Source organism: Drosophila tropicalis, unplaced genomic scaffold (assembly GCF_018151085.1).
Source record: "Drosophila tropicalis isolate 14030-0801.00 unplaced genomic scaffold, ASM1815108v1 contig_593, whole genome shotgun sequence".
NCBI classification, from domain to species: Eukaryota; Metazoa; Arthropoda; class Insecta; order Diptera; family Drosophilidae; genus Drosophila; species Drosophila tropicalis.
In genome coordinates this window covers 9,322,891-9,347,342 of record NW_027173070.1, presented here as the reverse complement: position 1 = coordinate 9,347,342, position 24,452 = coordinate 9,322,891, and the positions used below count along the sequence as shown (strand labels likewise).

Sequence of the window (24,452 nt, the reverse complement as noted above, 5' to 3'; positions counted from 1 at the left end):
TTGGTAAGGGGGTTAATCTTATTGCGGGGTGTGTTGTTCTTTAAGCAATTAATTACACAAGTACAACTTATTTCACGATGGAATTATAATATTGAAAATCACGAAAACGAAAAGAAATTTTTCGAAAAGCCGGCGGTTTATCCGCATTCTCCTTGGGGGAAAAACAACTTCCTCTCGGGCTGCAGCAAAAGCTCTAAGATTATTTACATTTTCTTTGTTCACACTTGGCATACGAAATTCTAGATTGCTAAATTGTTTTTAAAACGACAATTTGCCATGCATTTATGGTTCATTATCAATAAACCAGCTAAGAAATTACTTAAAACATGTTACTTAACAAGTTACAATTTATAAACATAGCAGCCACTGTATACAATGTCTATTTAAGTATTTCGTTTTTTTTGAAATAAGAACTAAGAAACCCCCTCCCCCATGTTGGTATACTATTCAAATGAGTGGAAATAGATACTTTTGTTTTTGTGCTCATTAAAATACTTAAAAGTTAGCAAACATTTGAACGTTTATCTCGGTTTCTAATTCTGCATTCGCAATCGAGCTTTTGTAGTGTAAAGTCGTTCTAGTTGACAAATAATTATTACGACTATACTTGTTTGTGAAATCTTTAAAAATGTTGGACAATCTACTTTGTATGAATCTTCATACGGCCGGCAAGGTTGTTGGTTCTGTGGGGACTTTTGTATCCTTCGGGGCCATCATATACCTTTCCATGGTTGTTGGGCACGATGTTGCCCTAAGTAAACTGGCGCTGCAAGGTAATAAAAATTTTTGTACATACTAAATAAATTTCATAAATTACTAATCATAAACATATTTTGCAGATTATGACTATAACTCTGGAGTTTGGTTGGTGTTAACTGTATTGTTTTTCCTTAGCTCCATTATGCTAATAATGGGCACGACGGAGGTATAGAATATATATAAATATAAACACAATAATGAGTTTTGTTAATGGAAAATTATTGTTATAGAATCAAGCCTTTTTGCTATTGCCCTGGCTGATTATTTCTGGATTTTTCATAATAACGTTTGCTCGTGTTGGATTCCCACTTTATTTTAAACTGATGACTCCAAAAACTCTTCTAGTGCAAATGATGTATATCGTTATTATTGGTTTGATATTGGGTAAGTTGCTTTTACTTATATTCAGATATTTTTTCTAATACTGTCTTCTAAATATATTTCAGCATTAAAAATGTACGTCTACTATGGCATTTGCTCTCTCGTCCATCATATCAGGAAAATCCGCGCTGAAGGACATAATGAAGCTTTAAGAAATGAAGGTTTCTATTCTAGCAACATCCAGGATAAAGGCTTTCATCCGACCGACGTTTATCCACATTATTTTAAAATCTAATTTAGTCAAATATCTGCAAAATGTTTGAACATAAATTTTTATGTGATTAAATCTTAAAAAATGATTTCGTTCAAGAGACAAGTTTTTCTTCTTATTACATCTCTTTAATCTTTTCAATATTAATCCAAACTTATTTGTGTTAATAATCCTTTTTAGGCCTGACAATTGGCCAACACAAAATTGGAAACTCCCTATTTGGTATATCTTAATTCTAGCAATAGGCGAAAATACAAACTGGTATAAAATGTTCCTTGATTATTTTCCACATTAGTTATTTATACACTCTTATCTTTGTTTAAAACAAGTTTTCAACAAATTTCAGTTGGTCGAAGAAGACTATAATTCTGATAATGTTGAAGGATCTATACGACTGCTAAGTTTATTGTCCGTTTTGTCTTTGTCCGGTTTTGCAATACAAGGACCAATTGAAACCAGTGTCCCTGCCTATTATAATAGTGATGGCTGTTGGTCCACTCACGTGTAAGTTTTTTAAAAATCATTCCAAAAATAAATTTCAAGTAGGTTGTGAAGTCTAAGCAAACGAATTCTTGTGCTACTAAAAGTCTCATTTCAATAAAAATAAACAAAAATATGCTTTTTATCAACAATATAATGCCAAGAGATTGGTATTTCAAAGAAACAGGCTTAAATTTTTTTGGGGTTTTGAAAGATTTTGAGGTTGCTTGGTTGGGTTTAATCAGTCACAGTCGAGCTTTCGTATCGTGAAGTCGTTTTAGTTGGCATTCAGTTAAAAATTATTACAAAAGTTAGAGATAAAATGTTGGAGCATGTGTTTGGCAAAAGTCTCCATGATGCCGGCAAGGTTACTGGTTATGTGGCAAGTGCTCTATCATTTCTGGGGATCATCATACTGGCCATCCTAGTGGGTTCCGACGTTGCATTACGTGACAGACCTAATTATGGTAATAAATATATGTAACTGATTAATATTGTTTTCGAAAATATGTATATAATTTTTTTGTTTAGAAGGAGATTCTGTCTCCAGACCTCTATTCGTTTTCATGGTATTGCTTTACCATAGTTCGATTCTGCTTATAAATGGCATTACTAAGGTATATACAAACACATCATTTGCTCAGATCGGATAATTAATGCCAATTAATTAATTGTAGAATCGCCACTTATTGCTGATACCTTGGATGATTACCGGTTGCATCTTACTGGGTCTGTTCTTTTTGGTAACTGCTTTTACATATAGCGAGTTTTCTAGAACAACCAACACAGCGGAGATAATTATTGCAATATTAGCCACTCTAATCACATGTAAGTTTTCGGCATCGTCTACGCCTCTTAAAGTATAATAATTAATTTTTAACATTTATTTCAGCTTTGTTCGGATACGCTTTTTATGGCACAATTTCTCTGTTTTTTCATATTAAAGATATTCCCGCCAAGGAGAAACGAAAGAACAGAGGAAGCGAAATCGATGATCATGAAATCGACAGTTATCCCAATTATGTCAAATTCTAAACAATGTGTTTGGTTTAAATTCATTAACCCATTCAGCAGAGTTTTTTGTACAATTTTATGTAATTGTTAAATGTTTTGTCACTTTCTAATCTTCATATTTTATTTTTGTAATAACTAATTAGAATTTTTATTTCTGCATCATAAAAATATAATGTTTAACTAACTGCAATGTGTCTTTATTAATTTTATGCTTAATGATTACAAACTTTATCATATTAACCATATTTTTAATGTTGAAGGATCTACTTGGTGTCCTTCCCCGTACGATTGCGAGGGTTGGCTTTGATAAGAGTCTGTGTAACTTCTGAACTAAAACTGAATGGTAATACATAGTTGAAAATTGATTTAACTGTTTTCGATTCCGCATGATATTGTTGAAAACTGATTTCATACCAATAATAAAGGAAATAATAATTCCCTTCCATATATATTTTTGTCTCTCTCTTCTTAAAGAGCGCTGTTTAAAGATATATTATGATCACTGAAAAGTTGATTTAATGTTCAATCATTTATCAAAATAACTAAATTGACAAAAAATTAATTTAAAAATAGACTCTTCAACTTTAAATTTTAACAATTTTTGAAAGTGAAGCTCATTTTAATGCCTTCAAAACCAACTTTGATTCGAATTACCTTAAACACTAATCTATTTAAGCGAGCCAAAAAATATTCCAATAATTTCATGAAGCTCCAATCTAGTTAATTTTGTGAGTATTTCAAAAATAAATATTTTTTTTAAGTTACAATAATGTCGTTAATTTTCCGTAAAAATATAATCTTCTAAACATCATAATATTTTGTTAAAATAATTTTTTCAAATATTCAAGTATTTCACTTTATTTTGAAATATCCCAAATTAAGATTCAATTGATAACTTTTAGAAATCGTTTAAAAATTTGTGAAAATTTGGAAAATTCTGAAACAAAGGCAAATAAAACAAAATGATTTTGAGATTCACTTTTTACAAAGTTTAGCCTAAGCAACCGAATGGTTATCATAAATACACACATATATGACTCATTCGACAAAAATAAACAGAAATCAAAATTTTATCAACAAAGTAGTGCCAAGTCATTGGCATAAGTATAAGAGAAATAAGCATAATGTATTGCGACTTTGAACATTTCAAGGTTTTTGGTTTTTTTTTTTTAAGTTACGCAGTCAAGCCTCTGTATCAGGAAGTCGACTTATTTGACCTCAAGTAAAATTGAGAGAAAATGTTTGGCAAAAGTCTTCATACTGCCGGAAAGGTCACAGGATAAGTGACGGGTGTTATTTCATTCCTTGAAATGAACTTCTGGGAGCAGATAATCCAATACTTTTTTTTTTTTTTTTTAAGAAACTGATGGCTTCAAGTTTTCATTATTAATTTTCGCTGCACACAGCACCATAGCTCAGATGTTCAGATGGATAAGTTAATGTGAATTCAATTTTGTAGAATCTCGTGCCTTAGTTGATTACTCGTTCTATTTCAATAATATTATCTATTTAAGGAATGTTTTATTTTCCTGACTTTCGGTTGAGGTAATCGAATGCTATTGACCATTCTAATCACATGTAAGTAAGTAAGGGTATAAATATTATAGATTACTCGGGACCAGGATAAATCCAAAAACAGAGAAATTAAAAATGGTGAGCATCAAGCATTAGCTCAGCTTATCCCAAGTATGTCAATTTTTAAATATACAAGGCCTGTCTGAAGTCTCAATGTCAAAATTGGACTTAAGACCAATCCCGATATATATCATTTGATTTTTCAAATAGTTTGCCTTTCAGTAATTGAAAATTGGATTTGACCTACTCCCGTTTCGGAACGTTTTCAACTTTTTATCACCACTTTTTTAAAAAATATGTCCTTTGACATGACAAAAATCAAATCGAAAACTAAATTTAGAGCTCGGAAAACCTGTAACATATTAAAGGAGGTGATAAAACTGTGTTGAATTTAACTTCGAAAAACGAGAACAGGCCTGAATGCCTTTGAAATAGTTTAGCTTCTGATTCGTTCCTTCATATCCTTCAATAAATAATTGATATTGTAAAATATAATGGTTGAATTTAACACACCAGTGACAAAAACTAACAATCTGGCAACACATTTTGAAAAATAAGAGAGAGAAGAAGAGTAAAAGCTTCCAAAGGCAGTGTAGTATATTCATACAAATAATCATTCAGTACAATGAGCTCAACTTGTAACACTCTGTTGCAAGTATAAACAATTAAACATATACGCATTAAAATATAATTGTGCACTTGAATATGTTTATATATATACATCGATGTATGTACATAAACATATTCACATAAATCTACAGCTAAGCATGATCATATATGTATGTACATTTGTATATGCACATACATATATTCACATAAGCAATGTATGCACAAGCGTAACATGAGCTAGAGCCAGGCCAGCGTATGAACGCTGACCAAGCACTTTGATGCAAGCGCTCCAACAATATGTATGTATGTACTGACACTCTCCCTCTCTTTTGTAGCTGTCGCATAAGTCGCAGCATAAGAATATATATGTAAACTTAGCTTAAGCATAATAATAATTTGGAATAAAGAATCAATCTGAAAACTACAATGAATGGACACTGACGTGTCTGTCTTAAGTCGTCTTTCGATAAAGCGGTCACAATATATGAAAACGGACTTGAAACTTGAATCAGTTGTTTATAGTTAGTTATACGCGATTTTATTGTTCTTTCCCTTATCTTTTCATTGAAAATGTTGAAAAGCCTCTTCTGCGTGAGTCTTCTTAGGGCCGGAAAGGTCGTTGGTGAGATCGGAGGAGTTGGATCAGCCCTGGGGATTATCCTTTTGTCCATAGCGATGTCACACGACTATGCATTGCCTAATTACACAGTTCAAGGTAATATTTATTTATTCTTTATGTACTATTCTGTTTGTACTAATTGGATTTATTAGAAACTTATGATTTGTTTAGACTTGCCTTGGCCTGCACCACATTGTTTGGCATTAGCTCGTTCTTACTAATAGTGGGCATCAAAAAGGTATGAAACTATCATGATTAGACAGTGCAAATTATGAAATCTTTATTGTTTGGTTTTTCTTTATAGAGATGTTATCAATTGCTAATGCCATGGTTGTGTGTTGCCGGTATTCTCCTATGTGCTCTAATCTTGTATTTATTTGCTGGACACTCAACTGAGATTGAATCTTTTTTGCCGCTCTTCTGGCTAGTTACAGGTAAGTAGGAAGAAGGAACGTCATTGAGCTAGTCAATAAAAGATTTAGGCAAATATACATATATACTACTCAAACAAAATGTGATGGAGGAATTGTTTCTGGTTTGCAATGCTAAATATATGTATATTCTTTAGCCCCTTATCCAATTATACATTTTATTTGCATATATGTATATATATGAAGAAACTTAAAAAGTATTACTTTATATGCTTTATCTTAAAGCTAAGCCACAAGCTTTTAAATTTTATTGAGATCATTTTTTTTTAAATTTTCCATTCAGCTTTGCTCTGCTACGTGTACTATGGAATATTCTCACTCTTTAAACACATTAAGGCTATCCATGAAGAGCATCTATTGCAAGAAGAATTTCAAAATGTTAAGCACACAATGAACAGGATGCTCGGACTCTATTACAATAGACCTTATTTAGACGACGATAAGCGAGGTGTATTACCTGACCCATGAATTTGTAACCATTATACAGCCATACTTAATTATTAATTAATGTAATAAATTTTTGAACAAAATTTAACACAACAATGTATTATATATGTATGTCATAGCTGAAACCCGCTTCCGAAGGCAACAAATATCACTGCCTAGATAGTAATAATTAATTAATTAGTTTATTATTTAAATGAGACTAGAGACGGATCCAGGGGGTGATCCAGGGTGTCCAGAACTTTGGGTTTGATTACTAAGAATACAACTAGCAACATTTTTAAGTCTCTGATTACCCTTGGTTTACGACTTGACATGGCATGAGACTATTTGAGTGAGTAACTGATCTCCTTCAGTAAAAAAAATCCATTCCGACCAATACTCTGGCAAGATTCTTTCCTTAGATTTGCTTTGCCTTTGAATATTTATTGCTTTTTAAACTACACACATACATCCATATACATACAATAATTGAAATTTAACATATTTATTTGGTGGGTTTCTGGGGTGGGGGGGCAAAGGATGATTAGTTGAGGCATTCGTTGTAACCCAGACCAAGAGGCATCATTTACTTTTACTGTCATTTGCCTAAGCCCAGCCACATATAACTGGGATCAATGAACTGCGATCCGCGATATCCTTTGGGATTTCGTGATACCAAGGACCGAATCTTTTGTGAGGGTCGATATGCCATTCGTACAGCTTGCAATAGCTTGGAATTGGGTGATTCTGGCTCCTCTGCTTGCTGCGCTGTGGGATCGGGATCCTGCTGATGGGGATGACTGCCTTCAAGCAATTGCGAGTCAGCCTCATTCAGCTGGGACTGCTCGGCAAAGCGCACATTCTCCTCGAGCCGATTGAAGAAGTCCCCCAGATTGGTCATGACTCCTAAAAGTACATCAAATGAAATACTCGAGAGCGTAGATTAATTGAACTCACCAGCACTAATAGAGGGCCTATATCGAAGACGCTTGGGATCCAATTGCTTCCGTTTCAGAGTGCGCAATTGACTTGGCCAGACATAGGCATAAGCATACCTTGGTTGCCCTGGCTCGGGTACGTTTTCCAGATTCTGGGGTGGCCATTGGATGGGCGTTCGTTTAAGTTTCACTCTAGTCGAAGCCGGAGATTGATACATTTGTTCGAGTTGCAATTTCTTTAGATTTTGCCTTTGCCAAATACGCCAACGCCGATTCAATGTTGGGAAATTACTGTCCTCATACTCGCTGGCCATTTCCCCAACTGCCGAGGTTTTTGGCAATGGGCTTCCGTTGTCAACGAAATCGTCGTTTGGGTATGACGTTGCCATAGGCCAAGGCCATTGCCTGCTCTCGTCCCAATCTGAATCCCAGGGGGCTGCCTGACTGATGGGCATTGATTGCAATGGTGTGGCTGTAAAATTGGGGTAAGGGGGTTAGAAGGTTAACCTTTTGTTAATTGTCTGCACCCCCAAAAGAATTGATTAGATCGACAGTCTTAGATATGGCTAGTCAATTTCCGTTCGTGCACTGAAAGATTTTAATTGCTGATTGTGCAAATGAAATGTACTACAAAGGTCATGTCACAAAGTTCACAGATAAATATTATCACACTTGTTCTTGGCTACATAAAAATTAAATTTGTTAATGTCAATGGTATAAAGATCAGTTGTAAAGTAAAGAATAAAAACAAGTAATACGATGGGTTAACTAAAAATTATATTTAAAGTATAATTATTTAAATGTGACCCAGAATAATGAGTTACTTTTTAGTAGAGAAACTCTTTGTTTTTCTGCCTATAATTCATCTATAGTTTTACCTACGTGTAAAAGGTTTGATGTTCGTTTGATTGTCAAATCTAATTGAGACTTTTTCTTTTGCTCAGTTTATCTATTGAGTATTGCAAACTTTAAAATGAAAAAAAAACCCAACTATTTGCATCCAAAGTAACATTAAACTAAATATTGTTGCCTACTTATTGGGGTAAATGGGGATGAGTTCAATGGGATCCTTCTGACCTCAAGTGTCTTAATTAAGGTAACAGCGAAAAGGAAAATATAATAAATGCAGCAAATTAATGAATGTGAGAATGAATTATTATTAATACATATCTTAGTTAGTTTGTTTCGTGGGCCTAAAGCCGAATTTTCTTATTTAAGCTTAGCCTTAGGATAACTAAGTGTTTATTAAAGACTCTCACTCTCTTGCAAATAAGACAAAATAAAAAAAAAAAAAATTCACACACTATAAAGTTTTTGCGAAACTTTTTAATCAATTGAATGAGACAAATATGTCCCATGAATTGCTCGTATTTTTTCATTAAATTTCTAGTAACATTGGTTTAGTTAGTATTGGTTTTAACATTTAATTCAGGTTAGAAGAAGAAGAAGTTGAATTTGTATGCATCATGTTCTTTTAGAGTATCAGAGGGATTCATATTGACCGCCTTAAGATTTCTATTTCAAAGGACTTGGCATAATTTAATCGTAAGTACCTGAGAGATTTGCCATTATTATTCTCAAAAAAAGAAAACTGCAAATTTTTAAAGCATGCCATTTCATTAGTAATAAACAAAACATAAAAGAATGAAAATTATCAGCCAACTTGTAGAGTTGGCAATGACGTCAGAGGCCATATTCATTTGAAGTCGCATAGGAGACCACTCTTTTGCAGTTTTTATCTCAAAATTAAAATAAAATTTTGTTTTAAATATTCACTAAAAGGTTTTTTGATGCTATCTGATCAATATTCTCTACTTAAGACAAAATTTACTAATATAATTTAATGGAACTTAATTTTATGTATAATTCACTGAACTTACCTGCAATTAGCAAAACCAGCAACCAAATTTGACGCATTCGTGACAACATTTTTTGTGTTTGTTTATTCTTGTTGATGTTGAAATTGAGTTCATTAATTTTTAATAATAATTAGACATTTTAAAGTAGTTTACACAAGACATCTTGAGTAAACAATTTGATGGAGACTTTCTAGAACTGAACCCCCACCAAAGATCAAGTTGCACGCAGCGAATGAGAGTGGGAGTGGTTTATTAATGTAGCCGTAGCCGGAGCCGTGGCCGAAGCCTTTGAAGACATGCGACAACTGAAACTGATGGCTCTGCCAATGCAGGAAGCTGTTTTTATAGCCAACCTGAGGACCAAAGACCACTTTGTGTGCCCTCGCACCTGTTGCCCGTGTGTAACGGTTTGACTGTGTTGCCGTGGGACATGCGCAGCAGCAGAGTAACAGGCGGCCGGGTTGCTGGCAGGAAGTAACTCTAGCCACCATTCAAAAGCAGAAGATGTCAAGCTAGTTGAGCTTCGGGAAATTTTCACTTTTAATATGCACACCAAATGACTCGACGCCAATTGGACAATCTGGCAATGGGGGGTCGTATCTGGTTATCGTGTGTCGTGGCTCCTATAAGACACTTTTGATTTCTAGTCACTTAACAAGGCAATAAGGGCTCAGGTGGTCTAAAAAGGATTCAAGTGCCCAGGCTAGCAACAAACACACACTCACACATACACACACGCCACATACATATATACAATTATCCTGTCCTCTGCTTTAGTGTATTGCGCAATTTGATTTCAATTTGAATATTTAGGTATTGCATTTCATCTTGTCCCATGATTGATGCGGTGGCTTTAGAATTATTGGTAGCGGCTGCTTCTCCCGTATACCTAATGTGACGTCAAAGGATATCTCAAAAGTATTTACATAATTGGGTCAGTGGCTGGTGGTTTACCTTTCTTTTTTGCTCCCCTTTTGCTTTCCAGTCCCGTTTTTGCTTTGTTTTGTTTAAGCCAAAACCCCTTTTGGGGACCTTCATTGTGGGCCCTTGTTCTCTTACATCCTGGCTGCTCCTTTGACTGCATCGGTAATTAGGTTTGTGTGTGTGCGTGAGTCTGCAGTGGACGCAACTGCTTTGTGAGGCGTTAATGGACAACTTCAATTTGTTGGCCAACTTTTTGTGAAAGCATTTAAAAAGTTTCCCTGCGAAACTAACTATCACAAGGGCATTAAAAGGCAATAGTTCATTCGTTCAGTTTCGTTTTCCTACACTTACAATTAGAGTAAAGCAACGAATAAAGTACTTAATGCTTTCCAAATGATGTATAATTATCTAGACTCTTATAGTAGTTAATTAGATATCTTCATATTACTTATAATTCTGTTTCCTTTTTTTTTATAAGTAAAATTCTTAAAGAATAAATTAGTACCAAGTCAGGTCGAAATTCAAATTGTATTTTTCTTTGCCAAAAATCTTCAATTGGATTATTCGATTCATGACGGCAGACTGCAATAACATTTTAATGTATTTGACTCTCAGGAGTCCTTTATCCCCCACAAGTTCCTCATAAATCTATACTCTAAGAATCTCTTGTCCTTAAAGAAGCCTGTAAGATATTTCTGACAAATTGTTCCAGACAAATTTGTCCTTAAGAAAAACCTTTTCGCTTTTCATTGCAGGATAAGAGAATGAAACCAACTTGGCTGGGAAATACCTGTTAGGCAACAATTTATAAGAGATATTTTTTAATATCGGAAATTGTTTTTTTCTTATCAACTTTTCAAAACATCACAAATTTCCATCATTTCAGATCATTTCGAATTATGTTTTGCTTTTCTTTCAGCTTCAACAAATTATTAAGTTTTTCTAATAAACAACTTTACCATTAATCTAAAATCATTAGAAAAAGTAGACTTTAGTTTATGGAATATAAGGAAACGACTTATGCTTACGTTTTATGGATGAGGTTAGCCGTTGGTCGATGGTGGCGCTAAAGTGCTTCTATGGTCGTAAGAGTAAAGGAGATAGCCTTTTTTTTATTTTTTCGCATACTTCAAAACCGTTTAAAACCCTAAAGATTTCCAAATGTAAGGCAATTTAAGATTTTTAAAGAAATTATAAAAATAATTTCCATTTCCATTTCCAACCATTTTCGACCACTTTCTAACCAATTTTCAAAGATACCGATCAATTTGATTTAAACTTTATCATATTTCAACTTAGTATTAATCAATTATAATTATAAAATTTAATTTAAACCGAAAATTCACAAACAAATAAGGTAAAGTTAAGATGTAAATGGAGATTGAAAGCGATAACCTTTTTCAGATACTCTAAAAAAATTGAATTAAATAAGAAATTAGAGTTTATTGAAGTTAAGATTAATGGAAAATAATAATTTCATAATTTGTGTAACTCAAAAAACTTTTTGTCAAAATTGCTTGCCTGTGACTTTTGACTTTTAAAAATCTTCAAAAATTTGCCAAAGTTTATTGGAAAAAATTAGAAATTTTTTCGTAAAATAATAGAGAAAATACACTTCATTTAATGCATTTAGTTACAGTTAATTTCCTATGCAAACTTCTATTTAATTTCTATAGTATTTCGATTCTTGGAGTCGATGTTTTATATTCAAACTGTTCTTGTTCCATTGCCATTTTAGAGCTTTCACACAGTGTTCCGTTTGCCATGTTGGTTCCAAGCTTTACTTAGTGAGAGAGCAAAAAAGCTTCGCATCAGTCGCACTCGAGCTGTTGTGCCGTCAAGTCGTGTTAGCCAAGTTTTATTTGGCTTAGATAATTGGCTTAAATCAGCAGTTGAAATTTCAGTAAAGTGACAAGACAAACAAAAGTGAATCGAAGATAAGAAAAAAGGACTCAATAACTAAACTGAAAACACAACTTTTTATAGATGAAAAGACAATCAAAGTGAATAAGTGAATTGGTGATTGAAAAGGTGCGGCAGTTATAGATATATATTCTTTTTGGGTTAAAGGTTGCATACTCAGAGGATGATACTGGCCAGTGCAATCTGCTGGGCCCACGAAAATGAACACTCCCAGACCCGCAGAGTGGAGAAATGTTGTTTCTAACCAACACAAATGCGCAGGCTCCAGCTGAAACGGCTGTTTTAACATTTCCCGCGCTGCGTTTTAGGTTGACGACCTGGCTCCGAGTGAGAAATGCCGGCTATGCCTTCTCCCCACCTGCCAGTTTTTCATACACTTCACTCACTACGCGCTCATTCACTCACTTTCGTTAGGCTCATTGACCAGCAGTTCTTTTCTTCTTGAGGGTGTCAGACAATTGACCAGCAATATTCAGTTGGCCCACGTTGCGTATACTTCACATCACTTAACTTAGTATGCCTCTTCTCTGCCTGTGGGTGTTGCTTACTTAACCCACATACATTTTACCTTTTTGTCGTTTTCGGTTATGGTTATGAGAGGGAATTTCTTGGCCCAGCACGCATTGGCACTTGATTTTTGTATACTTTGTTGTTGTTGTTGTTGATTTTTTTGGCTGTTTCTTTGCTTTCTTGTTTGATCGGTTTTCAAGGGGGACGCTCTCAACATTCGAAAAAATGTGCTAAATATTTGTACAATATGACAAAAAATAAATAAATGTTCAAGTTTAAACATTTTGTATACTCTTTCGCTTGAATATTCAATTAAAGTTTGAGTGAGCTTTTTAATAGAACTTCTGTTATTCACATAAAATCATTACTTGAAAACTTATGTAAATTTTAGTTAATTACTTCATTAAAAGTGACTATAAAAGAAAAACTTGTTACAAGAAATTATTGCCACTAAAGTTTACTCAAGAAATCTCTTAACTCAATCTGTTTATTTATTTAAACAATTGTTTTTTATCAGCAAGTATAAATTTTGAGAGAAGTAAGAGAACGATAGTTAGCTTAATAAATAGCAAAAAGTAATTGATTTGAAAATCAGAGAAGAGTAGTCTATCGTTTTTTATTAGTAGATTTGAAATTAAAAAACTTTGTGCTTTTTTTGATGAATAATTACCCAACACACAATAAACATTAGTGATTTAATTCGTGTTCTTGATTCATCATCAAAGTATAAATTACAAATTTAGCTAATTATTGCATAGACTTTTCATGTACAAGAATCATTTTATGTATTCATTTAATTACTAAGCTTCTTAATTTATGCATTTTGTATATAATAGATTGCAAAATTATTTCCAAGGAAAAATTACTTTGTTCTTTTGTGGCCAATTCATCTTGGCTCTCCCATCATTATGGCTTACTCATTCTATGTTAGCCGTAATTCAAGATGACTGGACGCTCGATTTCCGCTGCAACAAAAACAAGAAGAAATAAATGCCAACCAGTTAACCTTGACTCGATCAAAACAATTGCAATTGTAGTAGCCCTGCCTTACCCCTCACTTCTCCCATCCATCACTTAATCATCAATGAAGCGTGCTAAGAATGAAGTCTTTGTGGGATAGTTACTAAACTTTTTGCATAACCCAAAGCCGTTCCATTGTTTTGTCTCAGTTTGTCATGTGGTTGGAGGAGCATAAAACAAAAAAAACAAAAAAATGCCAAATGTGCCGGAAAGTAGAAACATTCTCATAAGCAACCAAACAACCGGTTCAATGTTTGCACAATTTTCGCTCATTTACTGCCCTTTACCCGAAAAAGTAAAACCAAAAACCATTAAGTGGGGTATATGAGGTGAACAAGCATCTCAAAGCAAGTCAATAGATGTGTAAATTGTTTATGAAAAGTATGAGTATAAAAATATAATACATATATAAGATGGTTGTAATAAGTTTAAATTCATAATTCATACAATTATGAAGTGTTTATATGGATGAATATACTTAGTTCTAAAAGTAGTTCGTTTATTTTTTCTATGACAAATTTTCTGAGATTATAGCAATGATAGAAGACTTGTCAATGTAAATTTAGAGAACTGTACTAATATAGTTTTTCCAAAAGATTTGAGAGTCTTCTGGGATTGATCAGAGATTGAGATTTGCTCATTAACTTTATCGATGTATTCGAGAATCTTGGGCATTTTGGTTTAAAATTTAAGCAACTGAAAAAGCTTATGTTTTCTTTTCAATTACCATAATTTAAACATTGCATTTCAAAATTTTTCCAAAGGTTAACCTCATATTGCTTCTAAAAAATAGTTATTGCTAAGCTTTTGTACAGGGAATTTCTTAGTCGTGTTTCTCATTTAAATGTGTGTGAAGTTTTTTGGTTTCATTTTGTCGCCAAGTATTAATATTTTACTGAATGGTAGCCAAAATGTTTATTTCTTTTCCTCTTTTTGCTATCGTTTACCCTCTATTATTGGGTGACTACGTGTGGAGCATATATATATATATATATATATATACCTAGTTAACGTTCAGTCTGGCTTTTTGGCTTGTTGTTGGGCTTGTTAATTTGAATTTCACACACAAGCAACCACACACACACACTCGATGGTGCAGTGGGGAAAAGTTGTTCAGGTTGGCGGCGTTTCATTTGATGCCCTTGCCAAGAGGGTAAATGTGTTTAGATCATAAAACATATACCCCAACTATATATACTTAAGAAAGGGGTAAATAATGCTAATAATGGTTACTTTAAAACAGAATTACTATACAACTTTCTAAGACTTAATTGTAATTGCGTTTGCTCGCTTATACTAACTAAAATTGTGAATATAGTTCAAACAAATTCTACATTATGTGAACAAAATCAATCAAATACAAAATAGTTACCCCTATTTTGAAACAATTTCAAGTACTTTTTCTAAGGGCATAAATACTTCGTTTTCATAAAAGTTACTTGCTCTCTTTATAGCCTTGGATCTTCCTTTTGCCTGCCTGTTAAATGATTATTTTTAGTAATTTGTATGTTAAGCTTTATTTATATGATTTATTTTTAAACGAAAGCTTAGCCAACCCCTCGAGGTTAAGCGAGGAAGTTCTTCCTGCTCTTTATGTTTCAGGGTGTGGGAAATATTCATACAACATTTTTTTATTGTTTTAACCACAATGTAAGACCCGTTACAACCGCAATAATACTTACTTGTAAGCGTGTCAGTGTGTGTGTTTGTGCTGGTTAGTTTGCTGACCCTGGCTGAGTGCCTTTAATTACTCATACGCCATGTGTGACGACGACTGCTCTCAACTGAAGCACTGACCCCGCCCAAAATAAAAAAAAGAACAACAACTAACAGCAACATGTGCAACGAGTTCTAGTTCTAGTTCTTTTGTATGTGGCCTGCCTTCGCGTTGGTGGTCTAATGCCAGTAACTACATATGCCCAACAGAAATCCAAATGTATGCCTAATGGGGCTTCTTTTTCCATAGCCCAAGGGCCATTGCCCTGTCAGCACAATTGCGCCCTCAAGCATGGCAAAAACTACATACAACGCACAGAGAAAACAAAACGAAACCAAACCAAAAACTAAAAACCAAAAATTGCCGTTAATTTGTGTTTCGTTTGTCTGCTTGCAAAGTGAAATTTGTGTTTTTTCTTTTTGTCATTTTAATCGTCTGCTATGTTTTTGTTAATGCAGCAATAAATTCGTGACGTTGCGTCGGGGCGGATAAACAAATTGTTGACCCCAACACGAGAGGCACATAGACGGGCAGGCAGACAGATAGACGGACAGACAGACAGAACTTTCCAAGCGTGATAAGATAGAAATAAGTAAAAGCTTTTGATTTCCTAAAGCCCTTAAACTTGATTTGAGGAGTATATATAACTATACACTTCTTTTAGAATTCAGTTATACATACATAGTTAAAGAAACACATTGAAAATGGATATTCATAGTTAAGGACTAATTGTTATTATACCTACTTAAGTAGGGAACAAAAAGATAAATCGAATCAAATGATAATTTAGGAAAGAATGGTGAATGAATATTGTGAGAAGGGTTTAGAAAACACTTTCAAAATGTTTTTATACATTTCTATAGATTCTACTCTAAGTCACAAGTCGATACCATCAAACTCTTAGAACTTTGTGATTAAACTTTTTTGAAAAGAAAACTTTTTGTGTGTGTTTTTTTATGACTATATAAACAACATTAAACCATGTAAAAGTTTCTCCTTGGTCTCGTTTTTCATTTGAAAATGCTTTGACAGAAATGCGCAAATTGCATGCGACAAGCAATTTGACTGAGCCATATCCCGAGCCACATCCTCGTTCCCTTACAACAATGCTTCTGTTTTTTTTCTATTTGAAAGGACACACTTAACCCAGTTCGGTTGTTTCCTCTTCTCAGATGCTTTTGACGCATTGTCAAAACGAAATGGAATGATATCATGTGACCTAAATTCTATTCTAGCGACGGGTGGCTAACCGCTACAACAATTACCTCAGTTTATTGATTTTTGCCTCTTCATTACAGCTAAAGTTGAAGCTAACAAAAATACTGCCAAGAAGAAGAAGAAAAGACTGAACTGAACTGAACTTACCAAGAAGGACCAAAAAGTGTGTGTGTTTGTGCATGGCCATGTTTTGAGCACAGCTGCAAGTACCACGAATTGCGATAAGGAAGGAAGGAAGAACAAGAGACACCACGGAAAAAAGAGCAACCATCGCAATGTTTTTGCCTGTGAAATCAAATCTGTGAGTAAATAAACCAAAAATGGAGACTCAAGTGGTAGACATTCAACCCTCTAGCAAGACAACACAGGGTGGGGTGTGTGTGGTGGGTCAGCATAACATAACATAACATAACACAAACATAATCCACCCCCATGTGCTCGTGTATGCGGCGTCATGTTGTCGCCTTCTCATCCAACCCCTAAAAAAAACATAAACATCGTCGACGTCGTCGTCATCATCATCATCTGTCTCATTAGAGTCACTCATAGCACTTTGTTTTTTTCCATAGCTCTGCGGAGGCAAGTGGCAACAATGAGGATGTTACCACCACCAGCAACAATTCCACACAAACGCCCAGCGATCTTAGCCCACCGGGACCAAATGAGGAAGTATTGCCTCAGGCACATCATCAAAATCCAGGACATTGCATTGCCTCCTTCGCTGCCATCAATCAGATGAGAAATAATGCTCAGGTAAGCACAAGAAAAACCAATTTCTTTTACCTTTTGGTCATAAGAAATCGTGAGAATGGCAATCAGGTTTTTATATTTGATTTGGAAGACTTTAAGGTGCAAGATTGGTTTCAGTTTATTGATTTTTCTTTGCTTTTTATCTCGAAACTAAGTTATAGTGATCTTACAAAGAAAAAGCTCCACTTCTTTAAAATTTTATCAATTGACAGGCAATTGTATTCAATACTTTCTTTATTTGTCATGATTTAACGAGAAATTAGGAGTTTTGTTTTAAAATGACACCAAGAATTTAAATAATTTTCTTTCCTTTGTTTAAACATGAGATTTATGTATCGAATTTTTCTTTCCAATTTGAGATGCAAATGTCACAATATATCCAGAGTAATTCGAGAAACATTTTTGTCCATGTCTGAGATTTGTATGTATAGTAATACTCTTACAAAAAGGGTGTATTGATTTTCGTCAAGTGACTCAATGAAATTTTCATTTGAATATATAAAAGTCAGTTTAATTCTTGTGGATATATTTACATTTAAAGTTTTTAAATTCAATAAATGTTAGATACGAAAACCTTAAAAAGATATATAGTTCTGTTAGAGCTCCATACCTCGAGAATTAGTTACTATTGGTTATTGTAGACTCTAAGTCTTAAAAATGTTAAAAGATATTATATAGAACTGAAGTATTACGGCAGGAAAAGAACATCTAAGAAAAATACTCGACAGTGGAAATGTATCTCAGCATAATTACACATGAGCCCTATCAATTGTGACGATCTCTCTATTTAGTTGAACTCAACTTTTAGCTAAAAATAAGAATTGACTAATTTTATCAATTGGACATGGACATGTGTATCTTCTAATTCTGCTAATTGACTTTGGCGTGAAACGTTTTGTAATTAAAATATGTATTTATTTAGAAGACGCGTGATTGAGGTCGTCAGAAGTTAAGTTTGTTTTTTCTTTTCGTTTCGTGGTTTCACATGGCGCATACATAATTTTTTGTGTGTTCTTTTTCGGTGAATTAATTGTCTCATCCCCTGGGTGGGTGGGTGAGTCTATTAGAGCAAATTGCCGGCTTTTTGATGCTGATAAAATGAGAAAAAGCAAAAGCAAAACGCCAAGAAAATAAAACACGAGCTTGAGTAAGCCCAAATTATGGGCGGGGGTGGGTGAAATTGGAGACCACCCACTTCTTGGAGGTCGTATGATGTAAGCGACACTTTGCTATTTAAAAATTTGCTTATAATCGAGGGCAATGACTGGAGCAGAAGGCTCTGAGACTGAAGAGATGAAGGGCTCTTGTAAGGATTCGAGAGGGCGATGGGAGGATTTTAATCGGATTTTGTGTCTGTCTGGGTAGTGCTTGATGTGTCAACAAGATTTCACTTCCTTTCGTTTCGTTTACAGCTCTGCGATGTACGCCTGGAAGTGGGCGGGGATACCATCAATGCACATCGTGTGGTATTGGCATCCGTTTCGCCATATTTCTACGCCATGTTTAACGGTGAGTTCGATGGCAAGTAAAATGGGATTCGGTATGGTAAATGTCTCTCTTTTAGATGACATGCTGGAACGTACACAGGGTCTCGTCCGCCTGCACGATGTAGACAGTGGTGCTCTGCGTCAGCTGATTGACTACACCTACACGGGAGAGATAACCATAACGGAGCAGAATGTTCAGGTTCTTTTGCCCGCATCGGGTCTCCTGCAAATGCATTCAGTACGCGATGCCTGCTGTAAATTTCTGCTACGTCAACTGCATCCATCGAATTGCCTGGGCATACGTAGCTTTGCGGATGCCCATTCCTGCAAGGAGTTGCACACACGCTCCCACAAATATGCCCTGCAGAATTTCCAGCAAGTCGTTGGCACCGAGGAGTTTCTGCTGCTGCCCTTCGAGGAGGTCAAAGAGTTGATATCGAATAGTCAATTGAATATTAGCTCCGAGGAGAAAGTCTTTCGGGCCGTGATTAATTGGGTGAAACATGATTTGGCCACGCGACGATTGCATACGGCCGAGCTGATGTCTCATGTTCGTTTGCCCCTGGTGAGTCGTGACTTCTTGATGAGTTATGTGGAATCAGAGACTCTTATGCGCGACGATTCCGAGTGCAAGGAGTTGCTATTGGAGGCCATGAAGTATCATCTGCTGCCGGAGCAGCGCAGTCTGATGGGTAGTCAAAGAACCCAGGAACGTCGACCGGAGGGCATGAAACCCTATGTCTTTGCCGTTGGCGGAGGAAGTCTGTTTGCCATTCACAACGAGTGCGAGGTCTACAATCCGCGAAGTAATTGCTGGAGTCCCGTGGCCCCCATGCTGTGGCGTCGTTCCCGCTCGGGTGTGACGGCCCTGCATAAGCAATTGTATGTGGTGGGTGGCTATGATGGAGTCAGTGATCTGGCCACTGCTGAATCCTACAATCCGCTCACCAACAAGTGGAGCAACATCACACCGATGGGCACAAAACGCAGTTGCCTCGGCATTTGCTCGTATGATGCATTGATCTATGTCTGCGGTGGTTACGATGGAGCCTCCTGCTTGAGCAGCATGGAACGATACGATCCCCTGACTGGCATCTGGAGCTCATGTCCGGCAATGAGCACACGCCGTCGCTATTGTCGCCTTGCTGTGCTGGAGAATTGCATCTACAGTCTGGGTGGCTTCGATTCGACCAACTATCAGTCGAGTGTGGAGCGTTTTGATCCACGTGTGGGTCGTTGGCAGCCAGTGCCCAGCATGACAGCCCGCAGGAGCAGTTGTGGTGTGGCATCTACGGATGGGCATCTCTATTGCATTGGTGGCAATGATGGCACCATGTGCATGTCCAGCGGCGAAAAATTCAATTTGAGAAGAAACAGCTGGGAGCCGATAGCCGCCATGCATTCCAGAAGGTAATCCCGGATGAACTTTTTAGAAAATTCCTTGAATAATCGTTAAAAATTTCTAACTTTTAGATCCACACACGAAGTGGTTGAAGTGGAGGGCTCTCTGTTCGCTCTGGGCGGCAATGATGGCAGCTCATCGCTCAATTCCGTGGAACGCTATGATCCGCGTCTGAACAAATGGAGCGTGGTGAATGCCATGGTGGCCAGACGCAGTTCTGTGGGAGCGGCAGTGCTCGAATGTTTCCACCTTGAGCGTGGATTGGTCCAGACGACGAATTTATGACCCTTGGCCAGCATCAGCGAATCCTTCGCCGCAGCTGCAGCGAACGCCGCTAGTAGCAGCGGTAGCAACAGCAACGGAGGAGGTGGCGGAGGGTCTACTACAAATCAACCCACCAGCACTTTGACAGTGCCCAGTCGTGCAGAAGCTGCCGCCTTTACGGCCAACATTGCTTTGAGCAGTTCAGCTCCATCGGCCAGCTCGACATTGCGTCGCCATAGACGTGACACTCCCGGTCTGGGTGAGAGTCGACGGGCCAATAGCAATGCCAGCAGCAGTGGCAGCGAAAGTGGTGGCAGCACCACAACCAGCAGCTCCGGAGGTGGAGGTGCAAAACCACCGGCAACTGCCTGATCCTGGGCCATGTCGCGGCATTACTAAATATAATTAAACACATTAAACCTACATACAATACATACAACAAAAAGCTAATCCCACACGCCTAAATGCAGGAATTTGATTGATTGATTGTTCGAACTCGTTATTATATGGAATAGATCTAGAATTTATGGAATTAACCTAAGAAGCGGCAGGAGCAGCAAACTCAAAAGACGGTCTCCTTTTTTTATTACCCTTGAGGATGCGGAGGAGCGGTATGAAATTGCTCAACAAAATCAACACAGACCAGAACACTTGAAGCTAGACTTTGTCTCTATAAACTGAAAGGGGTTTAGCTTCACACACAGACACCTACACCTCTATATATATATATCTAGTCAAAATCTTTTTTATACACACAAAACAGACACGATACAGACGATGACTTAATCAAAGTGCCGCAAAAAACAGACCTGAGGGAGCAGCCGCCGCCTGCTAGCAAACTACATACAACATTATGAAGCAACCTAATCTGCCTACAATTTATATAGAAGATAAAACCACAACAAATTTCTATACATACATACATAAATGATATACTATATACACTCTTATGTACTATTCTTATGTATTTTATACATGCAATTATATTATTAAGTAAATGTTTCGTATTTGAAAGAAAAACAAAAAAAAACAACCAGAAATTCAGATTTTACTTCAAGACTCATCTTGGTTGGTCAAAAGGAATAAGTGGATATTCTTGATTTTGTACTAGGATCTGGAACTCAGCTCAGGTAAAAGTATTGGTATTCACATCAAGCGCTGCGCCGTCGAATGGGCCACATTGCCCACATTTTTGTCTTCCTGCTGCGATGATTGGTTGGTCAATTTGCGTGCATCCAACCAATTTTTGGGCAAGCCCGTGCCAACTGTAAAAATTGATGATGAGGATTAGCTTAAATTTGGGGGAAAAGGAGGGGAATGAAATATATATCTTGTTGTTGTTCTTGTTGGTATTGACAGTTCTCAGTTACGCATTTATTATCAGTTTCCGTTTTAAGAAAAATTCTTGATGGGGACAAAAAGAAATAACTTTAAATGCTGTTGCCAAATCTTTGCCTTGCATTGCATCACCTTCTCATCGTGGTCAGAAAGGGGTCTACCACAGTGTCATCTCTAGGCCATATTTTTTTAAAAAGTGATGTGAGATGAAGTTATTTTCAAAATAATATGGACATAAGGATACACTCACCCCAAACCTTGACAATGATAAGATGATGGACAATGCGCCGCTTGGCTGTGGTTAAAACTAAACGGTACTTAGGCACTAAACTTGATAATAGTTAACAAATAAGAATGGTTCAGATTATTTTTTTTGTTTAAGAGACCCTTTCTTAATCCAAATCGCCAGCTACTGTATTGGAGAAGCGGAGAGAATAGAAAATAGAACGAAATGTATGCAGAAAGAGATATTAAAGATGGAAACGTTTGTTGTTTGGAAATTATGCAAATCACTAAGATCTAGAAAAAGTGTTTGTTTTTGGGCCAATTACGAATGGAACCAAAATATTCTCTCAACTTAAAAGTAAACTCTTATTTTTTTGTTTTTGTTGTTGTTTCATTGTTTTGTTAGGTAAATCAAAACGAGAGCTATTTACTTTTGTAAACCTTCTCGGTCATGTCATCGAAGCCAGAATCCTGAATGTTCAACATTAGACTGTCGGCCGACAAATAGACCTTGTTCTGGGAGCTGGCAATCTGCGAAAAATAGATAAGGAGGGAAAATGTGTATAAGAAATCTCTGAAGAGTTTATAATGACTTACCGTGCGTGCAATGCTCTGGGCAGCGCGCAGCTTGCGCAATTTCAAATAAGCTGGATTCTGTTTAACGGCCAGACCTAAGTAAACATAACAGTTAAGGTGGAAACCAATAGGGAAATAGGCATAGAAACAATTGGCAATGTTAAGTTAATAATGAAATGTTTTGGTTTTTGTAAAAGGATATCATTTTAGCTGCCTCGGCTTCACCCTCAGCCTGGACAATCTTCTGTTGTTTCTCCTGCTTGGCACGCTCCACGAAGAACACGGCACGCTGGGCCTCCTGTTGAGCCACCTGTTTGGCCTCAATGGCTGCTGTGTATTCCTTGCCGAAACTCAATTCAGTTAGAGAGACATCATCTAGGATAATATTAAAATCACGAGCACGATCCACCAGCTCCTTACGGATCAACAGGGAAACCTTTAAAAGTACAAAATTAATTAGTTTCCAATTAGAGCCAATTGGATTTAAGTTAGACTTACCTGCTGACGCTGTGTAATCAACTGGGATGCATTAAATTTGGCAATCACACTCTTGAGCACCTCATTGCAAATGGAAGGCAACACTTTCTCATCGTAGTCCACGCCCAGTTGTTTGTGCAGGAAGGGCAGATTTAGGGAATCGGGACGTGAGAGCACACGCAAAGAAATGTTAATCATTTGCAAGTCTTTGGAGCCAGTGGGAGATGAAATTTTGCGGGGACGAGAGCGAATATCATAGATGATTGGATATTGGAACCATGGGATGCGTACATGCAAACCCTCAGAGTAGATGTCATTCTGGATGCCACCAAGGCGGCTGAAAATGATTGCACGGTGACCGCCCTCAACTACATGGGGAGAAAAAAACAGAGATACAGATTGTGGAGTTGGTTATGCAATCAGTGAGACCAACAAGAAAAACTCATCACGGCACTGGGGTCATCCGGAGACAATTGGAATTGTCGCCAGACTTGCATTTGTATAAAAGTGTGTGTGTGAGTACTTTGTCCAAGTGTGGGCCGGTTTATTGTGCAAGAAGTGCTAGACGTTATGAAATCCTATACAGAGATACCGCCGCACTCATACAAATGCAAACCTTGTTGAGGTTATGTCCATATGCCGCTAAATTTCATTCAATTTTCCCTTTGGAAATACCCCGATCTATAATTTCATCATCTTTCGAATGCTTACCTGTATACAAGGACTGGCTAACACCATAGGCGGCAGCACCGACAGCAGCCAAAACCTTTAATCCAATTCCCAATCCAGGTGGGCCACCTTTGCCCAGTTTACCCGCAAGATCATTTAATTTGCTTTGTGCCATTGTGATTTGTGTTCTATAAATGTAGGGAGAATTTGTAATAGATGTAGTAAACTATAAAATCAGACACAGACTATGTCAATGGAATATACAGTCGGAAAATAATGAAAATTCGGACGTAAAAATGCACGCACGTTATGTCTATTTACCTGCTAGAGATGAGAAAACTATAACGAATGTCGATAGCTCGTCTACCAAAACCTATCACGGCTAGTGGATAGTTCACTGCAAATAATCGATAAAGAGACGTGTTTATCGAAATTTGTTATCGATTGGCGGCATATTTGAAACAGACTTTGATCATTGAATGGAATTTTTTCATTTATTAAGTAATATGAAATCATTGAATTAAAATGGTTTTTTTTTTGTCAGTTAAAAAGTCACTGGCCGCTGTGTCGAGCAAATCTTTATTTTTAGCATACAACTGCTGAAAATTGCTACAAATTAAATTATATTTTTTGCTCAGTTGTCGCATACT

General features: G+C 36.4%; 4 protein-coding genes and 2 long non-coding RNA genes across 7 annotated transcripts; 4 read left to right on the top strand and 2 right to left on the bottom strand.

Annotated features, from left to right (window-relative positions):
- Window positions 1-382: 382 nt before the first annotated feature.
- On the top strand, window positions 383-1,443 carry LOC137577631 (uncharacterized). Its single transcript, XM_068291152.1, has 4 exons — window positions 383-773; window positions 840-925; window positions 990-1,143; window positions 1,206-1,443. Exons 1-4 carry the CDS (start codon window positions 629-631, stop codon window positions 1,373-1,375), a joined length of 555 nt encoding a protein of 184 aa, XP_068147253.1. The 5' UTR covers window positions 383-628; the 3' UTR covers window positions 1,376-1,443.
- Window positions 1,444-2,108: 665 nt separating this feature from the next.
- On the top strand, window positions 2,109-2,625 carry LOC137578372 (uncharacterized). The gene is made up of 3 exons (XR_011032605.1): window positions 2,109-2,298; window positions 2,363-2,448; window positions 2,509-2,625. It is a non-coding gene; the product is annotated as an uncharacterized lncRNA (long non-coding RNA).
- A 2,817-nt stretch (window positions 2,626-5,442) lies between these two features.
- Window positions 5,443-6,699, top strand: LOC137577203 (uncharacterized). Its single transcript, XR_011032384.1, has 4 exons — window positions 5,443-5,744; window positions 5,801-5,886; window positions 5,953-6,082; window positions 6,363-6,699. It is a non-coding gene; the product is annotated as an uncharacterized lncRNA (long non-coding RNA).
- A 193-nt stretch (window positions 6,700-6,892) lies between these two features.
- Window positions 6,893-9,547, bottom strand: LOC137577809 (uncharacterized). The gene is made up of 3 exons (XM_068291355.1): window positions 9,324-9,547; window positions 7,463-7,915; window positions 6,893-7,411 (listed from the first exon to the last, which is right to left on the bottom strand). Exons 1-3 carry the CDS (start codon window positions 9,370-9,372, stop codon window positions 7,104-7,106), a joined length of 810 nt encoding a protein of 269 aa, XP_068147456.1. The 5' UTR covers window positions 9,373-9,547; the 3' UTR covers window positions 6,893-7,103.
- A 2,507-nt stretch (window positions 9,548-12,054) lies between these two features.
- Window positions 12,055-21,758, top strand: LOC137576658 (kelch-like protein 17). Its single transcript, XM_068289896.1, has 6 exons — window positions 12,055-12,257; window positions 16,695-16,915; window positions 17,184-17,367; window positions 18,777-18,873; window positions 18,929-20,261; window positions 20,325-21,758. Exons 2-6 carry the CDS (start codon window positions 16,890-16,892, stop codon window positions 20,536-20,538), a joined length of 1,854 nt encoding a protein of 617 aa, XP_068145997.1. The 5' UTR covers window positions 12,055-12,257; window positions 16,695-16,889; the 3' UTR covers window positions 20,539-21,758.
- On the bottom strand, window positions 21,465-24,125 carry Phb2 (prohibitin 2). 2 transcript variants are annotated; one of them, XM_068289897.1, is made up of 7 exons: window positions 24,109-24,125; window positions 23,845-23,990; window positions 23,155-23,501; window positions 22,859-23,092; window positions 22,678-22,755; window positions 22,512-22,611; window positions 21,465-21,782 (listed from the first exon to the last, which is right to left on the bottom strand). In XM_068289897.1, exons 2-7 carry the CDS (start codon window positions 23,975-23,977, stop codon window positions 21,664-21,666), a joined length of 1,011 nt encoding a protein of 336 aa, XP_068145998.1. In that variant the 5' UTR covers window positions 23,978-23,990; window positions 24,109-24,125; the 3' UTR covers window positions 21,465-21,663. The 2 variants fall into 2 exon arrangements, with proteins under 2 accessions (XP_068145998.1, XP_068145999.1); XM_068289898.1 differs by lacking the exon at window positions 21,465-21,782 and adding an exon at window positions 21,849-22,267.
- Window positions 24,126-24,452: the final 327 nt, after the last annotated feature.

Coding starts and splice junctions, on each gene's coding strand:
- LOC137577631 (XM_068291152.1), top strand. CDS start 629: ATGTTGGACAATCTACTTTGTATGAATCTTCATACGGCCGGCAAGGTT. Junction 926..989: donor TAATAATGGGCACGACGGAG/GTATAGAATATA, acceptor TTATTGTTATAG/AATCAAGCCTTTTTGCTATT. Junction 1,144..1,205: donor TATTATTGGTTTGATATTGG/GTAAGTTGCTTT, acceptor AATATATTTCAG/CATTAAAAATGTACGTCTAC.
- LOC137577809 (XM_068291355.1), bottom strand. CDS start 9,372: ATGTTGTCACGAATGCGTCAAATTTGGTTGCTGGTTTTGCTAATTGCA. Junction 7,916..9,323: donor GCTGGTTTTGCTAATTGCAG/GTAAGTTCAGTG, acceptor CCAATTTTACAG/CCACACCATTGCAATCAATG. Junction 7,412..7,462: donor TAGGCCCTCTATTAGTGCTG/GTGAGTTCAATT, acceptor ATGTACTTTTAG/GAGTCATGACCAATCTGGGG.
- LOC137576658 (XM_068289896.1), top strand. CDS start 16,890: ATGTTTTTGCCTGTGAAATCAAATCT. Junction 18,874..18,928: donor TTTCTACGCCATGTTTAACG/GTGAGTTCGATG, acceptor TCTCTCTTTTAG/ATGACATGCTGGAACGTACA. Junction 20,262..20,324: donor GCCGCCATGCATTCCAGAAG/GTAATCCCGGAT, acceptor TCTAACTTTTAG/ATCCACACACGAAGTGGTTG.
- Phb2 (XM_068289897.1), bottom strand. CDS start 23,977: ATGGCACAAAGCAAATTAAATGATCTTGCGGGTAAACTGGGCAAAGGT. Junction 23,502..23,844: donor TAGCCAGTCCTTGTATACAG/GTAAGCATTCGA, acceptor CTCCCCATGTAG/TTGAGGGCGGTCACCGTGCA. Junction 22,756..22,858: donor AAGCCGAGGCAGCTAAAATG/ATATCCTTTTAC, acceptor TGTTATGTTTAC/TTAGGTCTGGCCGTTAAACA.